This window comes from Seriola aureovittata, chromosome 13, assembly GCF_021018895.1.
Source record: "Seriola aureovittata isolate HTS-2021-v1 ecotype China chromosome 13, ASM2101889v1, whole genome shotgun sequence".
Taxonomy (NCBI): Eukaryota; Metazoa; Chordata; class Actinopteri; order Carangiformes; family Carangidae; genus Seriola; species Seriola aureovittata.
In genome coordinates, this window is record NC_079376.1 from 1,239,043 (window position 1) to 1,259,543 (window position 20,501).

Here is a 20,501-nt window from a genome sequence, read left to right on the forward strand (position 1 = left end):
ACGTAGAACAAACTCAACTGGACAAAGTCTCAGAAGAAAATCAATTGTTGATTTAATCTAAATATTAGATGATCATATCTGCAGTGACTCTCCAGCTCAGACAGTTGACCTCTGAACTCAGCATCACTGACGGGAAAAAGAAAATTCTAGACGGCTACAAACTGGATGAATAGATCAATACGTTGAGAGGAAGAACTCACACAACGACAGAGGACGAGGATGATGATGATGAAGCGTGGAAAGAGTTTATTAAAACATTCAGTGCAGTTCAAATTAATAATTAATATTTACCACAACCTGCTACACTGTAAAATACATTCAGTAATCAGCAGTAATCAATAAAATAAACGAGACTATAGATAACATCGTCCTGATCTGATCTGCAGAAACAGCCGCAGATAAACGCTGAAGTTACGTCAGAATATTGATGATGTTTATGATTCATAAACTGGAGTCAGTTTGTCTGAATGACTCTCACTCAAACACTTCAATTGACTTTAATTTCTCTGGAAACTGAATAAGTGTATGAACTCCTGATTTCTGTCACAAGTCTTAATCTGACTCATTATTTCTAATGATTCACTTATTGATCCGATTGAATGGAGGAGAGGATGAGTCTGAAGATGTTTGGATTTGTTGCTCATTAATAAATAAATGAAGAAAAAAAAAACACTGAATCATTAACCAAAGTTCATCTTTTAAAAATCAGAGAAACACGGAGCGTCATCTCTATCGAAAAAAAAAAAAACCTTTTCAGCTCCTAAATGTGGAAAATCTGTTTGAATTGCCGTCAATCTCTCGTCTATGAGCGGGTGTCACTTCTCAACAAGGTAGAGACCAAAACTCTTCACATGAAGTCACTTCAAACGGTTTTAGATCAGATTCTCAGCAGAGGTGGAGAAAACATCATCAGAGACGTGACCAGGAGTTCACCTGTCTGCCGGACAACAACCTCGACTTCAGATAAACTTTCTCTCACAGTGGTTTTGTTTTTCCTCAAAGGGATAGTTCAGGTTATTTCCTGTGGAGTTGTCACGTACAGTCAGTGCGTTACCTGCAGTAGAGTCAGTGTCGAGGAGCAGCAGGACGACCGGTGCGCTAGCAGAGGGATCGGGCTGAAAAAACCTGTGTTAGGCACTTTTAAAAGACGCCCACTGAAACAATCCAACATCCGTTTAAATGAAGCGTCATGTAGAATATTTTCAGTGGTTTAACAAAGCGGAGTTTAGCTCTTCCTGATTCACTCAGCTGACCTGCGGCTGCGCTGTAGGTGCGTTTGTGCGTACTTTGGTAGTACCCGAAGGAAAGCGCCGTTTTGACAGGAAGATAAAGAGCTGAAAATGTTCTACACAAAGCTTCATTTAAACTGATACTGGATTGTTTCAGTGGGAGTTTTTAAAAGTTTCTAAATCTGTTTTTTATCCTGCTGGCCCCGCCCACAGCAACGCATCACTCTGCTAGCGTAGCGATGCTCCTGCTGCGGTGCTACACTGTGCTGATCTGGATCTACTGCAGCGAACGCTCTGGGTATTCATGGGAACTTCACACAACGCCACATCTAATAAAGACAAGTTGAAAAAGTGAAAATCTGGACCTCGGGGTAAAATTTGATTTTTTTTTTTCTTTGAACAAATTTTACAGGTTTTTGGCGGGAAGCCATCTTTGTAGTCTTTGTTCCCTTCTGTCACTTATTTTCTCAGTAGTTCTGGTCCATTTGTTTGAGGCGTCGATACAGTTTCTTTATTTCTACTTTATTTTGTGTAAAGCACTTTGTGAGATTGTTTCATAAAAGCACTTGAAATTAAAACGTTGAATTATTTTTCCTTGGCTCTTGATAAGGCTTTTTTTCCACGTCTGGAAGTTATGTTTAGTACCTTAAGTGAAAACACCTTGTCGTTTATTGTTTAAAAAAAGAAAACAGGAGTGAGTTAAAGGTGATCAAGAGATTTATCACCTGCTCCATTTGGATTCCCCAGAGTGAGAGACGTCAGACGTCAGATCTCTATTTCTTAGTGAAAAACTTCCTGAAGACGCCCCGTCTCGACTTGTCTTTGTTCATGCTGTCATCCGTTACCTGGGGGGTCACAGTGGGGGTGTCCTGACTGTCAGGGGGTGCAGGAGGAGGGACTGAAGGAGGCTGGTTTCGGTGGCTCTGTGAACCTGCCGTGCGACGAATAAATAATGAGGCCAAATATCCGCTCAGACTGAATTACTAACAATCGGTCATGTGCTGTGTTTTCTCACCTGTGGTCGGGACCTCCCCTCCGTTTGGGTAGCGGTGTTTGTTGTAGTAAGTGTGGGGGGGTTTGGGAGGAGGTTGGCCCTCGCCGGATGACTGCCTCTCCAGGCTCTCAGCTCTCCTGTCCAGAGGTTTGGACGAGGCCGAATCATCCGGAGCCTCGGCCAACTTCTCCAAACTCAGGTTGACGGATGACGCTCTCCTGAACAATGACAACAAACGTCAGAGGACTTCATCTGGATGTACTTAAAACATGCATGACAGCTACGTCATTATCTACAATTAAATTTAATTAGGAAAAAATACTAATGCTAACTTTAGTCACCGACAGGGTAAAATTTGTATTCTGTTCAAAGCTATTTTAAGTGCTTCCCTAACATCAACCCCCAGACTTCGGCTCCTAATAAGCTAATTTTTTCCAGCTAGAGAATTAATGTAACCTAGCTGGCATGGTAGCTAACAAACAAACAACTGCTAGCTCTGTTAAAAATCAATAGAAATGTAACAATCTATGAGAAACCTACTAATTTTCACACAGAATAATCAAATAAAACTCGACACGCCATTCTCAAAAAAGGATTCACGTCATGCTAACATTAGCTAGCAGACTTCAGTTGGTAACAAGCTAATATTTGTTAGCTAAGAACCAAATCTAGCTAGTTCTCTAGCTTGTCTACCGTCACCATACATGCAATTAATAGGAAAAAAGGCGGCTAACTGACTCTTTGTTTGCTACAATAATCACATCAAACTCTTTAATCCAGGTGGAAATTTTACAAATGTTAACCCTGTTACCAACAATGGGGCTGATTATGCTATGCTAACATTATTTTGGTGCATCTATTGTGTGTAAATTGTTCTCAGACTGTTCTAACTGATTCTCAAACAAGCTTCAGTTGCTAAACCAAGTCAAAAGTTAGTTCATCTCAGTTTGAGTTTGTTGTGTGTCCAGGACCCGACCCAGCTAGCCTAGCTTAGCACAAAGACTTGAAGCAGGAGGAAACTGTTAGCCTAGCTCTGTCAAAATCAAATGAATCCATGATCCAGCAGCTGCGAGTATTTTTGATTTAAGTCCTGCATCTTGTTCCCAGCAGTTGTTGGTCAACAAATAGCACGGTGGCTAACTGCTGCTAAAACCACGATTCCTTTTCTACACTTCTATTTCTACACCTGTTAAATAAATATATCTCCCCCCCAGAAATCATTTCATGGACGTATTGTATGACTTCTGTCGTCACGTTGCCTCTGCAGTGCGGTATATTCCTTCCCCGTGCCGCAAACTAAAGCAGATGTAATGTGTGGCAGCTGAAAGGACCGGTGGCTGCGTCCAGTGCCACCACTGTGTGCCCCCTTAATGTAATACACCTTGTCAAAGTATCTCATTAAAGAACAATCCTGCTGGCAGGGAGTTTCATTTCTTTAGCCTCTCACCCACCTGAGTGGTGCCCGGTGTTCCCACAGTGCACAGTGTGAACAGGTAGATGTGAAAGTCAAAGTCAAATTACCTTACGCTGTTTGAAGGAAACCACTTCGGCCTGAAACTCCATCAAACACTTCTGAGCGACAGACGTCCTGTTTGACCCCAAACTGACTGAATCTTGTCGCAGCACCAGGCGTGAAGACGGTCAGGTACTGAACGCTCCATTAGCTTTGGTCTCTGATAGTTTAATCAGATGTTCCCTGGTTTAAATAATCAAGTTTTACACTGCATTTTATTTAGAAAATGTTTCCGTGTTGCTGTTTGTTCTGACATTTTCTGCAGGTAGAATAAAAGAATACTTCAATTCTATAAATCTAATTTTAGATTCAAGTATCTGTAGGTGACGAAAACATTGAACATCCATGTTTATAACGCATCAAACCACAAAAATTCAACTTCCTGTGTGCAGTCGATGCAGCAACTTGGTTGGACAAAAGTCGACAGAAATGAAGATCCTAAAGTTGTGGTTCAGAATTAAAGAAGCACATCACATGTAATAACTTCCAGGACGTTGAGCGAATTGTTCAGCGATATTTAAAGTGTACGTGACTCGTATTTAATTTAATTCAAATATAGGTTCCATGAATGAGCCAAAAATAAATAAATTATGATTTTCTGTGGATGATGCAGAGAGAGGACAGTTTGCTTCTTCTTCACAGGGATCAGTGTTATGACTCAGTTTTAGAGTGAAGGTGAGAAGTCAGCTGTGTGTGTGTGTGTGTGTGTGTGTGTGTGTGTGTGTGTGTGTGTGTGTGTGTGTGTGTTCACCCTGAGTCGTCAGAGTCGCTGCTGGCAGATCCGGGACAGTTCTGGAGCTTCTTCACCCAGAGCTGCTGCAGCTCTCTGCTGGACGCTGCGAACAGGTACTGACTGCCATCCTCCAGTCTGACACAGACATACAGCACACAGAGGAAATACTGTGTATTCATTCACAGAACCGTGACACACAGACTCTTTACAAACCTTTTGAACTGAGCAGTCTAGAGGAGTTTCTGCAGGTTCACCAGGTTAAATCTAAGACTTTTAAAAACCATGCAGAAGGTGATTAAAGCAAGTGCAGGGGTTTGTTTGCTCACTTACATCAGTTTGAACGTGTTCTCCTTCCTCCTGTAGAAGGAGTTCTCCCTGCAAACTGCTCCGGCCATGTTGATAGGAGGCCACCTAGAGGTTCTCTGTGGAAGCACAGCACACACAGTCGAGTGTTTCATTACTGACATTATTACAGTTTGATCATTTCTCAAATAAAACTTCATTTAAATGCATGTTTGATGAATTCTTTAAACAACTTACTAACCTATATATCGAATAATCTATTAAACTCTGATTTTTTTCAAGCAGACAAATTACATTTTATTTTTTTGTGACTTTGCATAAAAAAAAACAGGTGTGACATGAAGGAAATAGAAAGAAAAGAATATGATGTGTATGGTATGTGTCTATGGTGTGTGTGTGTGTGTGTGTGTGTGTGTGTGTGTGTGTGTGTGTGTGTTTATTTTTCGAGGTTTATATGTGATGTAGTCGTATCCATCTGTGAGGTATGTGTTTTTTGTGAGAGGGTGAAAGAGAAAGTATAATGGACATTAATCTAAATCATTTATGTTATAATAATATAGTATACATTATTATATTATGTACCAATTATGTATATTATGTTTAATTTGACCTCCAGTTGATCTGAGTGTCAGTAAACGAGCCTCTGTGATGTTTCCTGTCATTAAGTCGGATGTTTTCAGTGTGAGTGAAGTGTTTTTTTATCATACCTGTGCAGCAGCTGCTCGGTCTTTAAACAGGCCGAGCGTCTCTCCCTGCAGAACAGCAAACACTTCCTCCCAGTGCTCCAGACCCTGCAGCAGCAGACGCTCACAGTTATAATGTTGTTGCCGTTTCCACGTCTCATTTTATTTTTCATTTTTTAATGTTACTGAGCAAAGAAACTCTTCTGATAATGTAACAACCTTATAGTTTTTACAGTGTGTCCACCATCATTTCAATGAGAAATAATGTTTTGTTCGTCATTTGACTACAATACCCATGAGCCTCGGCTGCCACTGCTACACAGAGACGTGGTCAGAGTGGTAGCAAATTCAAAACGTGTTTTCAGTTTTCTCAACATCGTCAATCAAATTTTAAGCTGGATGTTTTTTTGTTTTTTTTTTGTTGCCAAAATGCATCTTGGGAGTTGTAGTTAATTGCTCCTCTCCTGCTTGTAGCTTTGACCCTTGAATAATGGAACCTGTTATTTTCTAACACGGCGGTTGATCTTTTGCTCTGATGACTGGACGTTTCTCACCTTGCTTCCTGCTTGTTTCAGCTTGATCTCCAGCGTCCCCTCCATTCTGATTGGCTGCTCCGCCGTCACCTGACAACACAACAGGAACGACAGAGCGGCTGCCAATCATCCAGTTTTCAACACGTGACAGTCATTTTCTAAATATGTCTGAGGTAGAGCTGCGTTTATTTTCATTATTGATTAATCTTTTAAATTTTCCTTAATTAATACATTTATTCTGGTCTATAAAAGGCAGAGGCATAAAAATGACTTAACGAGTTATCAATAAGTCATTCCAATTCCAATGAATTTTCTTAATCAATCGTTTCAGCTTCGGTCTAAAGCGTGTGGCTGCTAATGATTTTGATTGGATAGATTATCACCTCAGCTGTGTTCTCCTCCTCGGTAGATCTTCTAACTGCTTCGGTCTCTGCGCAGGAGACGCAGGTTGCTCCTTTGTTGGAGGATCGAGGTCAGGTGAGTCAGAATCCTCCACTGTGATTGGTTCGGCAGTCGGGGAGTCAGGTGGTGTAACCTGTTTGTCGGTAGGCGGAGCTGCAGAATCGGGAACATCAGGCTGCGATTCCAGGTCGTTGAGTCGTTTTCTCATCGAAGGCGTTGGCGATTCAGGGGGAGTCCGTCGCTCTGCGGCAGGTGGAGGTGGCGGTTCGGTGGGAGCGACGAGCCGCCTGACCAGTGGAGGTGAGTCAGGTGGTGTAGCCGGCTTCTCTGATTGGTTCGGAGGCTCAGAGCGGCGTCCGAACGTCTGCTCTGCGGAGGAGATTCTAGGCTTTGGAGCCAGAGGAGGTTTGGATCTGGGGCGACGGTCTTCCTCAGGAGGCCCTTTAGAGGAGGAGGAGGAGGTTTGAGGGGGTGGGGAAGGTTTGGGGGAGGAGGGTGGAGGTGATTGAGGACGTTTTGGAGAGGAGTCGTTGTTTGGCGCTCTGAGAGGAGCGTCAGGATTAAAGTTTGAGTCTCTGGTTGGACTTCTCTGGGGCTTCACAGTCGGACTAGCAGGAGGACCGTGAGCCGATTCTTCTTCTGCCTTTTTGTTGACACTAACTCGTCTCGGAGAATCTGGTTCAGGCTGCAGAGACGGGCTCGGAGGAGGACTGACAGAGAAGCTGAGTCTGTCTGTTTTCCTGTCTCGCATGGATGGTCTGATTGGTCTCTCCGTCTGCAAGCCGTTGCCGACTCGCCGGACGGCGTCTCTAGAGGAGGAGACCCGCGGGGTCTTTGGATCGGACGGTTTACTCCTCAGGGAGGAGACTCTGGCCGGAGGTCTCCTGTCCTGAAGGTCCTCGTCTCCGTGAAGACCGAGTCTCTTCTCCCTCTGGGGAAACAAAGAAAACATGATGTCTGACAGTCCACGAACCCACCTCCATTATTCACCAGGTGTGACTGACCAACCTGTGTTTTCTTCTTCTGTAGTGCGATGAAGCGGTCGCTCTGGGCCTGGATCATGGCCTCCAAGTCCTCCTGCCTCTTCAGGAGCTCCATGACATCAGACACAGAGTCCTGGAGGGGCCACAAACACAGAACACATGTATTCAGGTTAAACATCACCTCGGTCCTGAGTTCCAGATGCTTCTTCAGTCAAATGAAGTAGAAAAATAAAGTAGAAGAGAAAAGAAATATTCAAATGTAGTTCAAACTGTTTAAGCGGCGTCAGCGAGCGCTCGTGGTCGTGGACCCACCCCGTAGTCCTCGGCCGTCAGAGTGTTTTCATAGGAGCTCAGCCAGCGCTCTGCCTGCTCCAGCTCCCTCTGCAGGAGCAAGATCTCCAGCTCCTCCTCGTACAGCAGCCTGGTTTCCTCCCACACCCTCTCCACCCGCACCTCCAGCTCCTCCAGCTCACAGACACGCTCCTCCACCTGGGAGCACGAGGAGAAATGTCAGGTAACAAGTTCTGAGCAGACGCTTCCACCTGCTTTGATTTTATTGTGTGTCTGTCTCGGCTCCGTCACCTCCTGGTACATGAAGTTTCTCTCCTCGATCAGTCGCCTCCCTTCGTCTTTCACGGCCTGTGATTTGCTGAGCTGCCTGTCAATCTGGACGCGGTACTCCTCATGCTTCTTAAGGAGCTGCTCCAGGTCGCCGCCCTCCACGCTCTGCGCCTCCACTCGCACCAGAGACAGCATCTCCTTCTGCAACGCCCTGCGACACGACATAGACGTCACAGAACTCGCACTGCATCTGATCATTGAATTCAGTCAGACATCTGAAGACATCACACTGAACTCTGGCAAATTATAACATTTATAACATTTTCTTACATTTGAAAGAGAAAATCCTTGATGAAACTGATAGATTAAATCTCCTCCAGTGTAAAGGTGTGTGTCCATGTGTAGTGTGATTATAGATCAGCTCTAGCTTCTATATTAATACTGTGAAAGTATCAAAGCCTCAGTCCACAGAGAAATGCACACAGCCTGTATTCAGAAACTGAGCCTTAAAACCAGCCGTCAGGACTTCTGGAACTTTGTGATGTCACAACAAAGCAGTCACCAAGCCCCGCCCACCTGGACCCACCATCCAAACCTTGCAGGATTTGGTTTCTCTGAGTGTTTTCACCTGAAATCTGCTGTATTTTTATTGGATCACTCAGAAAACAGTCAGCCAGTCGCTGGTCTGAGTGAGATGTGAGGATGTGATGAGAACCTACATGAGTTCAGTCCAGTGAGATAAGTATCTCTGCACGTCTTCCGCCTGGCCCAGCCTGGCGCAGCGCTGCGAGGCCTTGTCCTGGATGCTGGTCCAGCAGGTCTCCAGCTCCTTCAGCCTCTGAGTCACAGAGGATCTGGACTGAGGCTGCCGTCTGCTCAGAGCCCGGCCCTCCTCTCTGCTCCGGGTCACCTCCTCAGAGATCAGCGCCAGGTCTCTCTAACGGGAGACAATGACAGGTTAGTGGGAGTTGATCCTACACCTTCCCACCTGTGAACCCTGCTGGTGGCTTCCTACCTCTAGAGCCTGGTGCTGTCTGAGCAGAGTCTGGATGGACTGCAGGTCGTGGTCCTGGTCCTCTGAGTCCAGCACAGCCTCCTTCTCAGCCATCCAGCCCCTCAGCTCGTCCACGTCGTGATTAAACTGATGAATCTCCCTCGCTGACTGCAGACTCTGTCGGACACGGGGGACAGAACAAAACCATCACCACCTCCGTCCTCCTCACAGCCGAGCGTGTGTGTGTGTCACACCTGTGACGGCGCTGCACCTGTTCTCTGGTCCTGATGCTGCTGTCCAGGTCGTCCCACAGCCTGCTGAGAGCGTCGTCTCTCCTCCGGGCCTGACCGTCCTGCTGCAGCCCTCGGCCGAGCTGCTGCACCGACGTCAGCCTGCTCCGCCCCAAACCGGACACCTCCGACACCAGAACCTCCAGCTTCTTCTGAAGAACCTGCAGACGGAGGGAAGAGAAGTGAGGAGTCACAGGGGGGAGGGGGAGGGAGATTTAATATCTTAAATTCTGATTTCTGTCTCAGCTGAGGTGAAAGCAGCTGAGAACTTTATTTATATCGCATCTTTAAAAACAGAAAAAGCAATAACAGGTAAGAGGCTCAGGACATTATAACAGCAGACAGGTGGATGAGGAGAAATTAAAGAGAGACAATACGCTTCAATATAATAAAAACAATTAGAGAGTTAAAAAGCAAAAAGAGGACGATAAGGAGTCGACATCACGTGAAAGCGAGTCACAGATTCTGCCTCGTGTCCTCCAGCAGGTCGTGAAAACACGGTCACCTTTAGATTTAAACCTCGACTTTGAGACGGCGAGAAGAACCCGACCCCACGTTACAGTACTTAGTTTCATCTCGTTCATCTGTGGCTCACCTCTACGTCCTCCAGGTCTTGTCCGCAGTCCTCGGACTCTGCCACTGTCTTCTTGGAGGTCAGCCATGTTTGTAGTTCTTTGGCCTCTCGCTCAAACACGTAGAGACGCAGCTGGTCTTCCAGGACGACGTGGCGAGCGGCAGAGAGTCTGAGGAGAGTCTCGAAGCGCTGGAGGACGGCTGGGAGGGAATCACTGACCAGGTGGCTGAGACGGACAGAAACACAAACTCTGCTGTTTTATTTTCAAAATAAAACACTGAATACTTCCAGCTTTATTTTGAAAATAAAAATCTAAATGAATGAGTCACAGCAGTTCACCTGTTGGGATGTCCCAGGTGCTGCAGCGACGCTCCGCTCTCCTGCAGCCTCTCCACCGTCCTCCTCTGGTTCTCCAGCTCCACGTCCACAGAGTCCAGCCTCCGGAGCAGCGCCTCCGTCGCCTCCTCGCTCCTCCCACAGTCCCGAGACTCCAGACCCACCCGCTGCTCCTCCAACCACAGCTCCAGCTCCAACACCTCCACACACACAAACGTATTAACAGCTCCTTTAATCCTGTACATTAATTAGCTTCATTAACGTTAATTGATTGTTGATTAATTTAGTAGCTGCGACTAAAAACTGCAGTACCAACAACAGCTGATCACAGATCTGAGATCAATCTTTATTTATAACTTTAATCAAACGAAGAAAGACAAACGTAACGAGGGTCAGTGAAGGATCGGAGAGGATTCAGGATTCAGTTACTGGATTCAGGTTTGATTAAATAAAATTAAGACTTGTCAGGAAAACACGCCTGATCTACTAAAGCTGAGACAGACAGATATTTTACTGTTATTCATTAAGAACACAACGAAATTAAGTTATGCAGCAATCCTCTTGGCAGCATAAGTTAAAACAAATAAAGATGTAAATCATTAAAATATAAAAACATATAGTAAAATAAAATATAAAATATAACACCAACCACATTCACACATTGTTCTCCAAACCTCCAGTTTCTTCTTCACTGAAGCTCCAACACTGTTAGAGACTGATTATTACCTCGGAGAGGAAAGTGTGGATGCTGAGCGCCTCCTGCAGGAGTTTCCCCTTCCTCTCCGCCTCCATCATCAGCTCCTCGTGGAGACTCTTCAGCTCCTCCAGACGCTCCCGAATATCGTGAGACGCGAAGTGACGACCTCTGACCTGAGAGGGTCGACACAACGTGGTCATGAGTGTTTTTTGACATTATAAAAACACACCTACATTACGATACAGAGAGTTTTAGAAAAGCGTGATTGGTTCCTCACCAAGCTACGTCCCGCCTCCTGCACTGCCTGGACCAGAGGAGCGCGGCTCGAGATCTCCTGCGTCACAGCCTGAATAAAAAACATTATCTTTTAAACATTTCCTGAGATGAACAGAACAGAATCTCCCCCAAACGTCACCTTTTCTATTTCCCCTGGTCTCCTCGAGCTTCACTGGCATCACAATGGGAAAGTAAGATTTTAAAGTTTCCCTGTATGCAGACGATCTTTAAGTATTCATGTCTAACTCGACCGTGTCCATTCTCCACCTGCTAAAGCCTCAAAACCACGGTAATAAAAATAAAAGTAATGATGGTGATAACAACGATACGTGGTTTATGAAGCAAGTTTCATACGACAAGATGTAAGAAAGAGGAACCTTTAGAAACTGATATAGAACATTTAGAAGAACATTTCGAACCAGCGGTCACCTGGTGCTTGTGGAGCAGCTGCTGGCTGCTGCTCAGGGAACTCCCCAGGTCTCTGGCAGTGACGGAGGGCAGTCTGTCGCTCAGCCAGGCCACCTCCTCCTCCAGGTCTCTGTAGAACTGGAACAGAACCTGCCAGGCCTCCAGGGTTTCCCTGCGCCTCTGCAGGGGCTCCGACAGACTGTTGTACCTGACAGAGAAGACGTGCACACACACCTGGTGTTAACACCTCTGAGAACCAGGTACTGCAGCAGTATGAGAGATCAGTACCTGTACGACAATTATTAATGGACGAATGGATCATTTTCATATTAATAATTTTATATACATTTAATTTTTAACATGTAACACACAACAACATGTGGCTGATTCAATTCTACCAACATTAAACTGACTGTAAATCATATATTTAGTGTTTTTCCATCAGTAATTTTATTATTTTAGCTTTATATGGTTCGTGCGATATTTTCTAATGGCACAAGTAGAAAATATCATTTTCTTTTCCTTTTGTTTTATATTTCTGACCTGAAAGATAAGATCTATTATCATCCGTTCTCTCTCTCTCTCTCTGGATAAATGAACTTTGAATGAACATTCACTGTTGTCAGACCTGCTGATGGTGTGTGCCACTCTGGTCTGGATCTCCTCGGCCAGGAAGTTTCCCTGCGAGTGGAAGGACTTCGCCGTGTCCATCAGGTCCTGACGGATTAAAAAACAAAGGTCAAATATACAACAGTAACGCTTTGGAAAGATACAAATACATGGCAAAAACTACTGGGAAATTGTCGTCAGCGAAATTCAAGAAGTCGAGGTTCTGGACCTGGATTCTGCCCCGGAGTCCGTCCACTTCCTCCTCCAGCCCCTGGAGAGCCTTCAGCAGCCTGTTGACGGACGGCAGGTCACTTCCACAGTCCTCATTGGCCACCTCCCTCTCCACTGAGCCCACCCACTGCTCCATGTCGTCCAATGAACGCTGGAACTGCAGCGCCTACAAACACAAAGACAGACACAGACAATTATCTACTGATGAACGTGACACATACAGGCTTCAGGAAGTGTGTGTGTGTGTGTGTGTGTGTGTGTGTGTGTGTGTGTGTACCTGGTAGGCCTCTTGCAGTCTGCTCTTCTTCTCCTTACAGTTGTGGATCAGAGTGTCCCAGCTGTCTGTCAGCTCTCTGAGTCGAGGTCCGACCTTCACATCAGCTGAACGAGACTGTGACAGCAGCTTCTCCCCTTCCTGCAACACACACACACACACACACACACACACACACACACACACGTACACACACACACACACACACACACACACACACACACACACACACACACACACACACACACACACACACACACACACACACAGATCAGGTCAAACACATCTTACAAACACTAAATGATTTATTAAAAGTTTTTATTGTGTTTCTTAATTTTTTGAGTCTCAACTTTCAGTGTGAACAGTGATGTTTGTTTGTCTGTTTGTTTGTTTGTCTGTTTGTTTGTTTGTTGTTTGTTTGTTTGTTTGTTGAGAGAATGTTGATGTAAAATCAGTGACAGTGTTTTTAAAAAGTAAGAAAATAAAACTAAACTAACACGGATCCATCTGTCGTCATCTTCCTCCTCTCTTCTTCTTCACTAACGTTCATTTACATATGTATGTGTCAACAAACTGCATGTGTGTGTGCAGCTGATCTAATACAGAAATCACACACACACACACACACACACACACACACACACACACACACACACACACACACACACACACACCTTGGTGAGGTTGTCCAGTCTGTAGCGGTTGGCGAGGACCTCGGCCTCGAAGCTCTGATGTTTCAGCAGTTTGGCCTGAAGGTTGGTTGGTTCCCTCCAGCTCTCATCCAACGCCACGGCGTTACGCTCATTCAGCCACACACACACCTGGAATGTACACGCACGCACGCGCACACACACATTTCATACAACAAGGATGTAAAAGCCCAACGAGAGAAAGGAGTTGAGAATTAGCAGCAGCTATAAACTCTTTGTGCAACACTTTAGTTTCATGGTTTGCATTTAAAGTATGTTAAACTGTATCGTCCCTCAAATAAATAAATAAACTCCACTCCACTAAACTAAACTCAACTCAACTAAACTCACACAATTTAGAAAACACATACACACCAGAAGACTGATTTAAACACGGCAGGATGGAGATGAATAGAACAGAGATGACTAAAGTCCAGTAGAGGTCACTAGAGGTCAGTAGAGGTCACTAGATGTCAGTAGAGGTCAGTAGAGGTCACTAGAGGTCAGTAGAGGTCACTAGAGGTCAGTAGAGGTCAGTAGAGGTCACTAGAGGTCAGTAGAGGTCACTAGAGGTCAGTAGAGGTCAGTAGAGGTCAGTAGAGGTCAGTAGAGTACCTGGTAGCTGCTGGATAAAAACTGTTGCAGTTGCAGGGATTGATCCAGAGCTTTGTGACGAGATCTGCTCTGCTGCTGCAGCTGACTCCGCCTACACACAGGTGAGCAGGCACACAGGTGAGCAGACACACAGGTGAGCAGACACACAGGTGAGGTTATCAAAGTGTTCATGGAGGGAAAAAACATATGTATACAATAATAAATAAATCATCCTCTCAACGCTGTGTTCTCTATCAAATCCCTGAACATTTGTTTAAATTTAATCGACACTTTAAACACACTGATGTTCCATTAAATCCTGAGCATGTGATCAATGATATAACAGATATTTATGACACCGACTGGAAGAACGGTGGGACTGTGGGTCGATAACGTTTATTTAACAAACGAGATCCGGAAGCTTCTGGAGACACTTTAACTTTCCGTCCCGTCAGTGAGCAGCTTCACTGTCTGTGGCGCCGTGACGCTCTAACCTGGCAGCCAGCGCTTTGCTCTTGGCTCTGATGTTGTCCGAGTCGTAGTGCTTCTGTTGCACCATCGTCTGGGCCAGTTTCTCCACCTGGTCCACCTGGTCCACCTGAGCCTCCAGAGCCTCCTCAAACTGAGTCTGCTTCCTCTGCAGAGTCTCCACCTCCGTCACCGAGCTCTGCAGACACAGACGAGAAGGAAAATACTCCCATCAACCTGAAAACTTCCCCCAGACAGAACAGATCAGGTTTCCAAACAAAGTCATCTTTACCCCCAGGTCCTGATTGGACAGGAAGGCCTCCTTGTTGCTGAGCCAGCTCTCACACTGCTCCACCGAGGCCAGGAAGACCTGCAGCAGGGAGACCGTGTTACACTGAGTCACGCGTGTATTCAGGAGAACAGAAAGTCCAACAAACAGAACTACAGCAGAGTTTGCAGAACTTTTAACTAGTAGGTAACTAGTTTAACTAGTAGGTAACTTGGCCCTGTGCTGAGATCATTCTTCTTGATCCCTGATCGTCACCTGCAGGGTTCGCGCCTGCTCCAGCGTCGTGTTGCGGTTCAGCCAGGCTCGGTCCAGTCCGGCTTTGGCCTCCTCCAGCTGGTTCAGAGCTTTCTGGATCTCTGCCTTGGAACTGTGGCCGGACCGGATCAGGCCCAGACCGAAGTCCCGGACAGAGTCAATGCGCTCGGTGCGGGCGTTGATCTCTGTCTGGAAACGCAGAGACAGGGTTTACTGTTACATCTGATCCACCACACAGACGCAGTATATCAGGAGGGGGAGGGGCAACGCTCGCCTTCCAGTCCTGATGCTCCATGATGAGCCGCTCGGCCTCGGCTCGGGTCTTGGGGAGACTTTTCTCTGCCAGCTCGCTGCTCTGTTTGACGCTCCACTCCAGCAGGAGGCGCTGATTAGCTTTGAACAGCTGCAGCTGGTGAGCTTCCTGCAGCTTCTCCTTCCTAAACGAACAACATTTCCCATGAGCCCATCTGTTAAATCACACCACGAGGCTCAAGCCACGTTTGTTTCACATCAATATCACGACTTTCAAAGAGAAGAGTTTGACTTTCAAGCCATGATTTTAAAACGGTTCCATAATTAACAGTGTCTTAATAAAAAGCTGTTTGATATATATTTGCCGTAAAATCACTATAATAATAAAATGGTTCATCCTCACCGGTGTTTGACCTCTTTGTCCAGAGTCTTCAGAGCCTTCTGCACCTCCTTCTGTTTGTTCTTCAGGTTGTCGCTCATCACCGATCGAGCCCTCAGGTGATCCGACACCTGCGTCTCCAGAGCCTGGGGGGCAGAGGTCACCAACGCAGTCATTAGCGCCTTCATAGAATTTACCTAATGATGCTCCATGTCAAATGTGAAAATAAAAAACAGACTGAACTGCTGAAGGAAAATACGTGGGAAACGTTAAATACAAGAAGAAAATTGCTTCATTAATAAATAACATTAATAAATATTGATGATGTGCATATGCAAGCAACGCGTTTTCTACCTTCCTGCTGCGAGCTCATCGTCATCGCTAAAGGAAACAAGTCACGTCATTTTAAAATGGTGTTCAAACGAAAATGATCTCCAACCATTAATGCTCACTGGGCATGTGCGTGCCGGTGTAAACAGGAAGCAGATTGTCTACTCTGCAGTTGGTTGCTTAGTTACAGCGAAGATACTTGTAGCTGCTAGCAAAGACAACAAGGTCAGTGACGCTGTCATCCATCATCATGTTGCTGTCCAGATTTAATGGTGAAGGTCAAAGCGACCCTCCTCTCACCTTCGACCTCTCCTGGATGACCCCGACCTCTCTCTCCGTTTCCTCGTGGCGTCTGATCAGGTTCTCCACGCTCTCCACATCAAAACCGCAATCCTGACCGTGCAGCAGCATCTACAGGGACGCACAACGAACCTCATTCAGATATAACAGCTGAGCTTCCTCGACACGTATGTGAGCGTCAGCGCGAGATCTGACGCGGGACCGACCTTCTCGTTGGCTCGGTCCCGGACCTCCTCCAGCTCTCTGATGAGGGCGTGGATCACAAGCGCCGCCTCCAGCTTCTTCTTGTACGTGCTCAGATCTCCGTGAAATTTGCTCCACCTGGAAAAAGACGAGATACGTCGGCGTGAAGCGGAGAACGCGACCTGCGCAGGTGTGAGTTCATGTTACCTGTCGTTGAGCTGCTGTCTCCTCTGTCTGACGGTCGCCAGCTCGTCCGCGCTCCGTCTCCTCTCCAGTCTGGACGCCAGTCTGTTGATGGCCGTGATGTGAGCGTCGTCCACCGTCGCTTCCTACAGATTAAACAAACCCGCATTAACGTCGCCGCAATCAATAACATGCGCGCTCTATAAGGCAGTTGATCACATGATCACTTTCAATTTCCTGCATTAAGCCGTGAACAAGTGTTTCCGCTGGTGAGGAGATCACAGCCCAATCACAACCAATTAGCTAATCTCATCTGGACAATCACGCTACAGTGATCCTCCAGAGCAGCAGGTGTGACGGATCTCGTCCAGGTGTGAAACACATCTGTACAGTGAGAGTTTGAAAGGTCACTGAACTCCACCGCTCCCTGCTATCTTAAACTGACCGACAACAAAACTGCAAGTAGCAGCATCGGTCTGATTAAAAAATGAATGAGGCCTATTCCAAAGTCTCTCTGTGTTCAGCTCTCAACACCTTTCTATCTGAATCTGTGGGACGTTTCTGAGTCAAGTTAGTGCTGATATCAACAGTTTCTATTAACAGGAAGTCAGCAGGAGGCTTTTATTGTGAAGCAGCGGTAGTAAATGCGACGTGTTTGTTGATATTTATGAGTAAAAGCAGAATTACAGGAGGAGATCTGGACATGTTCAGTCAGACAACAGGCTCTTACTCACCCCGTCTCCACTTCCCCTGAACTCGCCCAGTTTCTTCAGCAGCTGAACTCCGTGTTCGTAGTCTTTCCCAACATCTCCCACATTAATCATCACCTCCTGAAACACAGACGGGTCAGAGAGGAAGCGTTACACAGCGATCCAGGTTTTCATCCCTCCGTCCCTCCGTCCTCCTCTCACCTTGTGTCTGATCCAGGTCTCCACCTCTTCCACCTTCTGCAGGAACTCCAGGAAGTCTCTGTTGTCTTCCAGGGCTTTCCCGCGGGTGGCCACGGCTCTCTTCAGCTCCTCCCAGTGGAGCTGCAGGGCGGCGGCGCTCCTCTTCACCTCCTTGGACCTTGGGTGATGAAGGGAGACCAGCTCCTCCCCGGCCTGGAGGAACAGAACAAGGTAAATAAAGATCCTTTCTTCATGACAGCGACAGGATCCCTTCATTTAGTTCTAAACAGGAAGACAGGTCTCAGTCTCTCTCCTCCTCTTCATCATCACACATCTAAATTCATCTTGTTCAACTTCCCTCCTTTCATTCCACTGGTTTATCTTCTTGCTCATGATGTTGAATCTCACCATTTCTCTTCTTCTCTGATTTGACCTTTTCGTTGCTCAACTTTAGTCTCATCCACTCACGTCTCTCCGTGTCAGATTTCTACCTGCAGCTTGTCTTACCCGCAGCACAGAGCTGATGATCTCGCTGTGAGCCAGGATCTCGGCCTCGAACACCTGATGTTTCTGCAGCAGCTTCATCTTGGTCTGCAGATTGCTGAGGTCGGCCTTACCGTCCTCCGCCATCTTCTGCATCCGCTCAGACACCCACTCCTCAGCCTGACGGACGCAAACACAAACAGTCAGATAATAGCCGAACCGATCGCCGCGCTGCCACATACACTGTGGTGGTCTCCGATTGGTCGGCTGAATACCTGGGCGACATCTCGGTTGAAGATACAAAGCATCCTGGAGAGCTCCAGCTCCTCCCTGCGTTTGACGGACAGCTCCCTGATCCTGTCCCGTCTCTGGAGGAGGGCTTTGAGTTTGGTTTGCACCCGCCCACTCTTCTCTCTGCTGAGCTGCTTCTTCAGTCGCTCAGCCAGCTCCTTCAGAGCCGACAGCTGCACCGAGAGAGAGAGGCAGCAATTACATTTAAATATCGTAAAAGAAGCCGACGGTGACCTGAAGAAAACGAGGTCGATCAACTCTGATTGGATGAGTCTCCAGTTCACTGTGAGGAGCTATAACTCTGCCGCTAGGCTCGAACTGACGTTCAATAATATCAGATATCGCACTATTTCTCATCATATAAAAAGTTTTTCAGTCAAGAAAAAAAATAATTTAAACAAATAATAAATTACAAATAATATGTCAATAAAAAACAATGACAAAGTAACTATAATCGAGATATTATATTTTGTTTCGCCCCCCTGCCACAGGTTGTGTTTTGCTGAAAGCGTTTAGTTGAAAAACAAACAAAAAAACAAACTGCATGGAAGGTGATAATCAATATTTGGTTATCAATCAAACTTTCAAGTCATTCATAAAGCAAAAATGTAAAACATTCTCCAGCTTCTCCAACGTGATGATTTACCGGTTTCTCTGTTTGAAATAGTTGAAAATGAAATATTTATAACGTCGTCTTTGACTATGGGAACTTTAAATTTTATTTTGGCAATTCAACGATTAAAGAATTGATTAAGAAAAGAAAATAATGGTTAGTTGCAGAGAAGCAGAACAGACCTTGTCGTCCTGTGAGCTGAGCAGCTTCTCAAAAGCTTCATGACGTTTGATCAGACCCTCCGTCTCGTCCACCGTGTTTCCCAGAGTGCCGTTCTGCAGCAGGATCTGCAGACACCACGCAGAGGATTTTACCAGCGACAGGACAGATAATTATCTTTTATCTTCCAGAACAAACACAGAGGGTGAACGTACCTCCTGTGAGCTGGAGGTCTTGTCCATGCTGTTGACGTCCCTGTAGAAGACCTGCTCCAGATGAACCGTTTCCAACCAGCTTTGCTTCTTGTTCCACTGATGCTCCAGTTTGTCTCTCTCCGCCTGCAGAGCATCGAGCTTCTCCACCACCTGAAGGAAACAGCAGCCAAAATAAACATATCAGCATATCAACCGTCTCAAACCTCCGTGTCGTCCTCACCTCCTTCCTGTTGTTCCTGTCATGTGTCTGCAGCTCCTCCCCCACGTCCAGGGCCTGTTGGTAGGTCTCCTGTCTGGCCTCCATCTCGGCCCACAGCTGCTGATGTTGAGCGAGCTGGAGGTCGGCGGTGGCCACGTCGCTGATGCTCTCCTCGGCGGCCATCGCACCGATCAGCTGGCTGCACCACAGGAGGTAGTCCTGCGCCTGGAGCGCGCAAAGAAAACATGGGTCAGATCTGACGAGTCAGAGGTCGACTCGTTCGCCCGTCGGTCTGATCCTCACCGTGTTCAGGAACAGGTATCGCTGACACGCCAGTTTTAGCTCCTCCTCCCTCTGCTCGGTGTGAAGTCGTAGCTCCTCCCACCGCTCCACCAATTCCTGCTGCACGTCCTGCAGGCGGAGCTTCAGCTGAGGTGTGCAGAGGTCCAGGATGGGGTCAACGGCGTCCAGCTGCTCCTGCAACTTTAACACACACACACACACACACACACACGTTTTTATATGAATGAGAGAAGGCTAAATCACAGAAACACCTCCTCCATGTTGGATCAGACTGTGTGAGCTGTAGCCGGGTGTTCCTAATAATCTGCCAACTGAGTGTCGAGCTGGCCCACATTTGGTTCTGTGACGCCGGGTTATGACTCATCACCTCTCGCCTCTGTGAGTCTGTACCTGTTGCTCTGTGGCGGCCAGCTCGTGGAGCAGCGCCTCGTGTTTCCTCAGCTGTGACATCACTCCTCGCAGATCCTTCGCGATGTCGTCGGGGATGCTTTTCTGTCGCTCCTACAGAGGAAAAGAGAAAGATGAGAGAGAGAGACGTGAAGACTGAGACGTTGGACTTCAGCAGAAAGGACAGATACCTTGATGAGCGTCAGCGCGTCAGTCAGATCCTGGTAGAAGCGGTGACATTCCTCGGCTCTCTGCAGCTGATCCTGACGCTCTCTGGCCACTTCCTTTAAATCCTCCCAGCATGCACTGCACACGGACAACGTCAGGATTAACACAAAAAAAAGAACAAACAGAAAACGAGCACAGAATAATAATAATAATCATAAATCAGGTGCGTAGCTGAATGTGGGCGTCTG

At 46.5% G+C, this 20,501-nt stretch overlaps 1 protein-coding gene across 1 annotated transcript in view; it reads right to left on the reverse strand.

Annotated features, from left to right (window-relative positions):
- Window positions 1-235: 235 nt before the first annotated feature.
- The window catches only part of sptbn5 (spectrin, beta, non-erythrocytic 5), a 46,422-nt gene continuing 26,156 nt past the window's right edge, over window positions 236-20,501 (reverse strand). Inside the window, exons 38-79 of the mRNA XM_056393828.1 lie at window positions 20,277-20,391; window positions 20,089-20,199; window positions 19,699-19,878; window positions 19,417-19,620; window positions 19,197-19,346; window positions 19,005-19,109; window positions 18,194-18,382; window positions 17,943-18,098; window positions 17,457-17,648; window positions 17,280-17,375; window positions 16,570-16,691; window positions 16,386-16,500; window positions 16,180-16,290; window positions 15,574-15,695; window positions 15,187-15,355; window positions 14,919-15,101; window positions 14,667-14,744; window positions 14,401-14,573; window positions 13,928-14,018; window positions 13,298-13,444; window positions 12,627-12,764; window positions 12,348-12,515; window positions 12,138-12,226; window positions 11,531-11,717; window positions 11,103-11,171; window positions 10,855-10,998; window positions 10,132-10,328; window positions 9,814-10,018; window positions 9,200-9,379; window positions 8,950-9,105; window positions 8,654-8,871; window positions 7,956-8,145; window positions 7,686-7,862; window positions 7,399-7,506; window positions 6,372-7,321; window positions 6,220-6,226; window positions 6,010-6,078; window positions 5,480-5,563; window positions 4,800-4,891; window positions 4,488-4,604; window positions 2,245-2,441; window positions 236-2,160 (exon numbers count right to left, since the gene is read on the reverse strand). Of these exons, the coding sequence (XP_056249803.1) occupies window positions 2,003-2,160; window positions 2,245-2,441; window positions 4,488-4,604; window positions 4,800-4,891; window positions 5,480-5,563; window positions 6,010-6,078; window positions 6,220-6,226; window positions 6,372-7,321; window positions 7,399-7,506; window positions 7,686-7,862; window positions 7,956-8,145; window positions 8,654-8,871; window positions 8,950-9,105; window positions 9,200-9,379; window positions 9,814-10,018; window positions 10,132-10,328; window positions 10,855-10,998; window positions 11,103-11,171; window positions 11,531-11,717; window positions 12,138-12,226; window positions 12,348-12,515; window positions 12,627-12,764; window positions 13,298-13,444; window positions 13,928-14,018; window positions 14,401-14,573; window positions 14,667-14,744; window positions 14,919-15,101; window positions 15,187-15,355; window positions 15,574-15,695; window positions 16,180-16,290; window positions 16,386-16,500; window positions 16,570-16,691; window positions 17,280-17,375; window positions 17,457-17,648; window positions 17,943-18,098; window positions 18,194-18,382; window positions 19,005-19,109; window positions 19,197-19,346; window positions 19,417-19,620; window positions 19,699-19,878; window positions 20,089-20,199; window positions 20,277-20,391 (6,709 nt within the window). The 3' untranslated portion in view covers window positions 236-2,002. The remainder of the gene's footprint in view (window positions 2,161-2,244; window positions 2,442-4,487; window positions 4,605-4,799; window positions 4,892-5,479; window positions 5,564-6,009; window positions 6,079-6,219; window positions 6,227-6,371; window positions 7,322-7,398; window positions 7,507-7,685; window positions 7,863-7,955; window positions 8,146-8,653; window positions 8,872-8,949; window positions 9,106-9,199; window positions 9,380-9,813; window positions 10,019-10,131; window positions 10,329-10,854; window positions 10,999-11,102; window positions 11,172-11,530; window positions 11,718-12,137; window positions 12,227-12,347; window positions 12,516-12,626; window positions 12,765-13,297; window positions 13,445-13,927; window positions 14,019-14,400; window positions 14,574-14,666; window positions 14,745-14,918; window positions 15,102-15,186; window positions 15,356-15,573; window positions 15,696-16,179; window positions 16,291-16,385; window positions 16,501-16,569; window positions 16,692-17,279; window positions 17,376-17,456; window positions 17,649-17,942; window positions 18,099-18,193; window positions 18,383-19,004; window positions 19,110-19,196; window positions 19,347-19,416; window positions 19,621-19,698; window positions 19,879-20,088; window positions 20,200-20,276; window positions 20,392-20,501) is intronic.